This window comes from Pyxicephalus adspersus, chromosome 12 (assembly GCF_032062135.1).
Source record: "Pyxicephalus adspersus chromosome 12, UCB_Pads_2.0, whole genome shotgun sequence".
Lineage (NCBI taxonomy): Eukaryota > Metazoa > Chordata > Amphibia > Anura > Pyxicephalidae > Pyxicephalus > Pyxicephalus adspersus.
This window is the reverse complement of record NC_092869.1, coordinates 741,090-749,926: the sequence shown is the minus strand read 5'-3', so window position 1 is coordinate 749,926 and position 8,837 is coordinate 741,090. Positions and strand designations below refer to the sequence as shown.

At 47.9% G+C, this 8,837-nt stretch overlaps 1 protein-coding gene across 1 annotated transcript in view; it reads right to left on the bottom strand.

Annotated features, from left to right (window-relative positions):
• Nucleotides 1–8,837, bottom strand: part of INTS3 (integrator complex subunit 3) — a gene marked incomplete at its 3' end in the record, with an annotated part of 35,522 nt that overhangs the window by 20,724 nt on the left and 5,961 nt on the right. Inside the window, 6 exon segments of the mRNA XM_072428653.1 lie at nucleotides 128–257; nucleotides 433–577; nucleotides 1,594–1,660; nucleotides 2,973–3,057; nucleotides 3,729–3,842; nucleotides 8,435–8,518. Of these exon segments, the coding sequence (XP_072284754.1) occupies nucleotides 128–257; nucleotides 433–577; nucleotides 1,594–1,660; nucleotides 2,973–3,057; nucleotides 3,729–3,842; nucleotides 8,435–8,518 (625 nt within the window).

The following is an 8,837-nucleotide window of genomic DNA, read 5'->3' as shown; positions in this document are numbered from 1 at the left end:
GTAAACGGGATAGAAGGGGGCTAGGTAAAGGTAGGGAGGAGCCATAGGAAAAGCCGGCAGCAATCAGAAGAGTTGAATACCGATTGGTCACATTGTCAGTACTTTAGGCTCAGGGAGGGGTCAGTACCTGTGAATTGGGGGCTCAGCGCCTGCGGGTTGTGCAGCATATCTTTCCACAGCAGATCGAACTCTGGGATCCGTGCCACGTTCTGCAGGAGCCGGACCAGGTCCCGACCAATCATAAAGCAGTCCATAAACTACAGGGAACAGAGGAAAAAAAAAATCAACTTCTGCTTTCTTATAATGCAAACCTGGAACAGCAAGGCCCGGGTGTAATCCCCCTTTAAGGGCGGAGCACTGCTATACCCCAAAACATGCCTTCTGGGTGGGCTGACCCTTAAAATGAATAAAATGGAGGATGGGGGGGCTTACCCGCTCTCGTAGCAGCATGATACAGAAGTCCACTTCTTTCTGTCGCAGGGCCAGGAGCTGGGGGGTCCCGTGGTGGTCAACGATTAGTCGCAGGTAAGTGTACACAGACATGGCGATCAGCATGGTGCTCTTCATGACCCATTCCCTGCAAGACAATACCGCATGAGAACCAATATGGATGACATCCAATCATTGCTTTTCATCATTTCTACTCTTTTTAATATTATAATTGTAAGAGCCTATAATAGTATTTAGAAGAGGTTATTTATCTTTCTATTGAGATTGCAGGGAGGATGAAGGGTAAAGGGGGTTCTAATGGCAGTAAAAAGTCCTGCTGAGGTGACCACCTCTGGGGCCCTGCCATGCATGTCTATACTTATCTGGGCCCCCAATAGGAACATTGCAGAGTGCCAAGTACACAGGACGACATTCCCCGAATATAATCCAGCTGGAATGTTGTGACAACTATTTCTGGGACGTCTGAGGCTGCTTAATAAAACACAATTATATAAAGATTTATCAACGTTCCCTTCCAAATAATAACACAAGCAATGTGTGAGCTGGTTTATTATTCTAGAATGAACTACTAGAGTCTGTGAGGGAGCCAGGGTCACAGCGCCCCTCTCAGGTGACATCAGTAAACTGGATGCAAATTCACCTGCTGGCAAAAACCTGCACAGAGGGTGAAGGGCCGAGCAATTTAGCAAAAGGGAGGTGTAAAAAGGACAGAATCTGCAGCCTTTGCCCCTGTTTGCAGGGGAGGGGGTGGATTTGGCCTTTACCGAAGTAATGACAGCAGAGGGATTGGAATGTGAATGGTGCAGAAAGTTTGGTGATTTAGGGTCACTCTGTCCAAACACTGAGCAATCATTTCCCTTTTATAGGCAGGCTAAACACCCGGTCAGGACACGCAATTCATCAATTCTCCAGGAGGGGGGCGTGCACATCAGGATGCTATGCAATTCTTGGCATTCCAGTTCTCCGGACTCAGCGGAGTAACTGCCTAGACGAGGCTGAACATGTTGGAAAGTTGTATAGTTCTGTCTACGTCCAGTCAACTTCTAGATGTTATATTCACATGGGATCATCCAATCACTAGGAACCAGTGACAACCAGGTAAGTATAATTATTGTACAGTGAAGGTGTTTTGGGGAGACTTACCTCTGCTCCATCAGGATGTCCAGCACACTTTCAGACAGCCAGATATTCTTGGGGGAAATGTCACCCCCTGTAGTCAGTGGAAGAATAAGAGAGAAAAGAAGAAGGAGGGGTGTGAGAAAAACAAAGAATGTCATTTTGGTGAGATGAAAGCAGTTCAGTAATTACATTGTACAGTACCGTGCATGGCTGCAGCTCCCCAGTGACAGGATGTGATAATATTCTACACGGAATGTTATCAAATCTTCCTCAGTAGCAGCCACTGCTCGAGTCAGTGCACATCGGGCACACACCATGCAATACATAACCCCCATACCAGGGACTGGAGGGCACAGAACCAGGAACAGCTTTCTTTAAAATGCCCTGCAATGGGGTAATAACCACAAGGGGGAGAGGTGACTGGCCAGCAGGGGGCCTGCATCATCTTACCCCCTGCAAGGTCACATGACAGAGGAGTTTTATTTCCTTATATATAAGAGATGTAGAGACTTATCTACAGACAGCCTGTTAGAGTCCCCAGAATCTTTAAAGAATGCAAAGGAGCTCATTTCATTGTAAAGCAGCGCACACAGCAGCGCTCACTGGTAAGCAGCGGAGGAGCTGCCACGGCTGCTTTACTAACAGGCAAACTTTCAGATTACAAATTAAAAGGGTCACTTGGTCCACCCCCCCAATCCCTCAGAAGTATGCTCACTTTTTAAGGCACCGCAATATTGGGCCTGGAAGTGAAATATTAAGTATATGTGATCATGTGACAGCATTGGTGACTCACGATTGGCTGGGATTGTTATAGTGACATAAAACTCAGCAGGGACAATCTCCCAGCAGCAGGGACACTCCTGTGTGTTGGTTCCTCAAGTATTCAGCAGCAGGGAAGGTGATTGCATGTTTTTCTGCCTTCAGATCAGCCGTGTTGTACCCATCAGAAGCATTGCCCTGGCACATGAGTGATTAATGCCCATGTACCCAGCAACTGTACCTATCCTAAAGAAACCCTCACTGGACCCCTCCCTACCCTCCAACTACCGTCCTATCTCCCTTCACTTGCTCCTACTTTCTGCTCATTTAAAAGAGAACTCAAAACCCATTTTTTCAAACTTGCCTACCCGTTCTCATCTGTCACTACTTCCCATCACTATATATCTCCCATCCTATTGTGTGTAAGTTCCCCCACCTCCAGTGTATTATCACTCTCTGTATTAGTCTGTCATTTGCAAACTCCTATTTAATGTACAGCGTTGCGTAATATGTTGGTGCTATATAAATCATGTTTAATAATAATATTAATTCACAGAATGGCCCCCTCACATCCCAGGGAATTGATGTATCGTGTTATATCCTGTGAGCTGTTGTATAGTTTAACATTCCCAGTCACCACTCACCTGCGATCTGTTTCATAAAGGTCATACACACGCCGTCAGCTCCCAGGACGCCGCTCTTCACAAGTTCCCGAACCAACCAGATCAGCTGCAAGAGAGGAAACCATACCCGTCAGTGCCAAGGAAGCTGCCAGGCTGAATACAGAGCGGATCGTTGGCTCCTGTGTATCACCAGCGCCAACTTTATCTGACCCTGACACCCCCTAATCCAGATTACACCCTAACTAGTGTTCTCCCCGGCCCCTTTTGGCCAGGCACACCACCCAAAACTTTTCAGTGACCACTCGGCTGTTTTTGGTTGGTTACAGAAGAGTTAAGTCACAATACAAAGGCTGCCACCCACTTACAGCTTCTTCACATCCAGCCGAAAAAAAAATTCTGGGTTCACCACTGCTGTGACTCTTATTACCCCGTGGTGCAGAATCCATAGTGCAGGAATACGGCCCTGGTCACACGGGTAAGGATTTGGTTCGGAGGGTTGGCTACACATAAGAGATTGCCCCTGTATGGCTGGGGAGGAGCAAGGACCTGGGTAGGGGGAATCTGGGGTAGGATATGGGGATAGGGTTCTGAATATTAACATACTTCTCATTAAAGTTAGAAGAATTAATGCCTCGGTGCTCAGGGAAGTCTCTCTGATGCCCCGATTATCAGAACCGCAGATATGGCACCACATTGGGTCATAGAGGTCAAGTGACATGCCACCATGTTGTCAGAGCCATTCATATTGTCCATACACCTACCAGGTGGTGTACCTACCTGTGTCCGGCAGGTGTCCTGAAGCTTCAGGTACTTTTCCATCAGGATTTGGTTGATTTTGTTGAGCACAATGTTCATCCCATCTCTGGTGATCAGTGCCAGGTCGCGGTAACACTGTAGGAGACAAAAGAGAACGGGGTTACTTATTATGGGAGGTCATTGCTGGAACTTCCAGTGGGGTCGCCATGTTTGGAAGTCTAATAGGATTTCACTTGCACATTTGTAGCGATGGGCAGGATTGCTGTACAGGTGTGAAGGGGAGGGTCAAACAGGTGACATATGACCAGTCAATGTATGCAGGTAAAATGGGCGGGACAAAGTCCCAGCCTCCTCGGGACCTCCCACATCATATAGAGGTGATACCCTACAGAGTGATACATTACAGACCGGATGTGACCAAGGGACCGGGCCCTGTCAGGATTTTATCACCCTCTGTGTCCCCATTCGAGGGATTCAGCGTTGTCACCCAGACAACAAATACGGTGAAATCCCACATTTATAGGACACTTCCTGCCCATACACAGTAACTACGTCTCTGCACCGGGATTTTCTGCTCTTCACCAAGAGGAGAGATAATCCAGGAATCAGTCACAAGTGAGCTTCATGCTAGAAAATTTGAACAGACTGCCATCGCTAAGCAGCAGGAGGCCGCAGAATGCGCCAGTCTGTACTGTCTGCTTATTAAAATTTTACTGCCAATTATCCTATAAAGCCAGAGGGTGCACAGCATGCAAATAGTGACTCTGCTCCAAGTCTGTGCTCAGCCACGCCTCCTGCATCTCATCATGTGATATAATGGGGGGGGGATACATGCAGTGCATTATGGGAAATCAGGGATGGAGGGGAGAGAAAGATGGAAAGCAGAGAGATGGGGAGAGGGGGAGGGAGAGAGGGGGAGAGAAAGAGAGAGCGAGAGAAGGGGGAGAGAAAGAGAGGAAGAGGGGAGGAGAGAGAGGGGGAGAGAGAGGGAGAGAGGGGAGAGGGAGCGAGAGAGGGGAGAGGGAGCGAGAGAGGGGAGAGGGAGAGCAAGAGAGAGGGGAGAGGGAGAGCAAGAGAGAGGGGAGAGGGAGAGCAGGGGAGAGGGAGAGCAAGAGAGAGGGGAAGAGAGCGAGAGAGGGAGCGGGAGAGGGAGCGAGAGAGGGGGAGAGGAAGTGAGGGGAGAGAGAGGGAGGGGGGAGAGAGGGAGAAAAGAGAGGAGTATGTGGGGGTGTTGGATGCTGTAGCACTTGGTCATGCCAATACTGGTCCATGATTTCCCCCATGGATTGCTTATATGGTAAGGGGAACATTTATCTGCCTCCTGGGGTATTTTGTTATAGCATCACCACATAAAGTCATATAGAATGATGAAAATCACTCCAACAACCGTCGAGTCACAAAGGGAAGCTGAATTCAGGAATAAACCCCAATAGCCCACCTGTAGGAGCCCTCATATATTAGATTTTTTAGTTAAGCGATTGTTAGAGAATTGTCTGCTGAAACTTTCTCCGAGTTTGAATTGAATTCTCATTCACTCTTCATCTTAACCTGGTTTTGGCTTTCTAAAGTTTTTTTGTTTACTAAGCAGAAGATTCCATTAGGGATTCTGTCACAACATTCCAGAGAAGAGAGGGGATTGACAGAACGCCCCCTGGGGAGGGTTTATGGTGGTGCAGGTGGATGCACTTCAGAGGCCGCCATATACAGATCTCAGCTCACAAGCTATCTGGCATCGTATGAATAAAAGATTACAGACACGATATGTGAAGACAGCCGAGAGAGGAATCCGAGATACTAACAAGCAGGGAGAGAGCAGAAGGTGATGTTAAAGGAGAACTCCACTGAGTGTCAGTCTGAAAATATCATACGTGACCATCCTAAGAAACGTGCACACAACGGCCACTTTATGTATAAGGTACACCCTACTAGTCCAGGGTTGGACCCTTGTTTGTTGTCATCATTCTCCATGGCACAGATCCCCCAAGGACCTAGGATCATTTTTCAGGGAATTGCCCCATATTGATTTATTAACATCATTGTCTGAGATAATTGGAGATGTGACACGGCGTGTTATTCTGCAAGAGGTAGAAGATGGGGACACTGCGACCATAAAGGGATGGACATGGTCAGCAACAATACCTGGGGCATTTATACCATGGTTGGTGGGTACTAAGGGGGCCAAAGTGTGCCAAGAAAATACCCCCTACACACAACTCATTAGCCCCAGCTTGAACCAATACCAGGCAGGGTGGATCCAGGCTTTCATGTCACCAAGTTCTGACCCCACCAGGTTGGATGTCTTGCACATTTAGAGATCTCTTCTGCAGCCCTGGGGGGTAACAAGGGGTCATTGGAGTTCCTGTTGTCATTATATCAGCTGCCCATTCACCTCAAGGCATTTTCACCCAGTGCAGTGACTGTATGAATGTGGGGGTCACAGAGAAGCAGAACAGTGAATCTCAGAGTCCACTACAATCCATAAAAAGAAAACTAATTCTCCCTTATGGAGTCACAAGTGGCCCCTGGTCAGCTGATATCCGATTCAGATTGTTAGCTTTTCTGCCGAACCCAAAACGCAGGGTGAATCTGGGGCTCAGCCTAGCGATGGCTGGCACAGAGCGGGTTAATGGCGGGCACAGAGTGGGTTAATGGCGGGCACAGGTGTTCACATGAGCATGTGACAGCTCTGGGCCGGCGATGTGTCAGCTACCGCATCAAAGTGGCAGCTCTAATTATCCGCAGCCTAGCGGATCCCAGCAAATCTGGAGCGTCCGATCAAAAGCCACGTCAGGAAGTAGAAGTAATGAGGAGCGGTAAGGTGTAATGGCATCCGCCGCCGCCCCCGGGGCCACCATTAAAGCTCTGTTGTATGTGGGGGGCTTTTTGACAGCTTTACATGCTCTGAAAACCACAGAGGTGCAGATTGACCGCCGAGGAGGCGCATGAAGAATAGGAAGCGCGACAAACGCATATTACAACCTGATTGGTGGATTAGAAGTGAATACATAGGAAAGAGTTCAATCAGCAGTAATTAAAGATCTGATTGTGAATGGTTCCACCCATGAGGTCCTCCCAAGTCATCTGACTTCAGCAGGGTGCTGCGGTCGGTTGGCGTTTCAATATGAAGAATAGAGCGATTAAAGTAAAGTGGAAGGAACCCCTCCCCCCCGCGTTGGTGTATTTTCCCATCGCAGCATGTCAGAGCCGAAGGCGACACTTAATTACTGCCAATACTAACACATCTTCCACGGTACACAGCTTCAGGATGGGTTGGGGTCCCCTGGGAACGCATTACCTCAGGGAGAGGAGAGGGGGCGACAGAGGCCCCGTCATAATCACCGCTTCATTAGCGGCGCAGGAGAGAGGAGCTCAATCACAGATCAGAGGCTTCCAGAGCCTGCAGAAAGTAATTAAATACTTGAAACAAATCTCCCTCCACTTAGAGTCACCGGCTGCTTTCTGCCTCATCGTTAGTTGGAAGAAAGCTTTTTCAACCCCAAAAACATAAAAGAGATGAAAAGATTCACAGTCACGCAGGCCCGGGAATCAAAAAGGGAAAAGTTTACTTTCAGCTTCTCATCATTTTATAAGATTTGTGTAACTTTCCTCAGGTGTGTGTATGCCGAGCGGGGAGAAGACGCATCATTGGCTGATATCTGGGGGTCAGGTATAGCGACCCCAGGAGGGGTGTTGAACCTCCCCCGGATAGAGCTAATTAGGCTTTTTCTTTCCAGCCTGGCTGCTCGTTCATTGCTTTCATTGTAATTATCCCAGAGAAATGCCAGCGGCTCGGTGTGAAAACAAAGGGCGAGCCAGGGGTCGTGCCCTCTCCCAGGGTGAATGTGTTTGCTTTAAGTTTCCCGAAATATCGGAGGGCGCCTCCCCCTGCCCGCCAACCTGGGAATGTTAGAAAAATAAGACTGCGGAATGGGCAGCTGATGACACAGATGAAAAGCCAAAGAGGGCCTGTCGCTGGACGCTGAGATCCGACTGTAAAAAAAGGAACAAAAAAAAAAAAAAAACATGCGAGGAGGAGAGAGCAGAGCGTAATAAAGAGATGAGCTGTTCCTTCACTGAGCTGCTTTTCTTTTTACAGTCCAGTCCTAGGAAGGGGGCGGGTCCTGGATAACCTGGGCTCAGAGAAGTGGGCTGGACAATGTGACTATCAGGCCGAGGACATCTACAGGCAGAAATAGGCACTGTGGGTGAATTTCAGTATATTACAGCAAATGCTGGTCCTACTTTATCTTCTATTGGGCTTTTTATTATATATTTGGAGTTGTTTTAATTGTTTGTATTTTGCAGCTGATGAAATGCATTGCCTTGTTTTTCAGATATATTTTGATAATAAAACCATTCAGACTCCTAAATAGAAAGCAGCATCATTTTTTTGCTGTATGGCCATTGGTCTATATGTCGGTTAGATATGGAATCTGAATTGTTGCAGCCAATCAGGTGTATGTGACCAAATCTGCACTGCAGGCAGAGCAGCTCCAGTTCAGCCATCAGCTCTAATAACAGTTACATTATAGAGTATTCTGGGTATGGGGGCTCCTTGGGGGCCGGACTATGTAGCGACAGGTGTCTGCTATTGGACTGCAGGAGCAATTATATGATTCCTGGTTTCCTGTCATGTACTGAATAGGGATTGTTACCCCTTTATACTGGTTGGATATCCCCAGGCTCCCCTCATGGTTGGGGTGTGCGGTTCATGAAGCAGGACTTACCTTCTGAGACTGGGCCGGGTCAGACAGCACCATGGTGAACAGACCCAGGCACACTTCCTCATGCTGAGTGGGACCTTTACAAACCTAGAAAGAATAAAATGATAAATGTAATACTCATTTTAATTTCAGCGGCATTCCTAATTTTAGGGTGATATCTGTATGATAGAGAAGAAGCCGTCACTCTCCGGGGGGGGCAGTGAGTGTAAGTAGTGCCCCCCCCCCCCTTTCTGCAGCTATTTTAATGATGTGATTTGGATTCCAGAACTTTCATAAAGAGACGGCAGATTGGAGGAGATAGGAAAACCAGCTAAGTTCCCATGAAATTAGAGGAAATGAGGCCCCTACAGCGCCTGGGACCCCTTATATCTCCCCGACCATCAGCCGTGACCAGTGAGGCTTCACC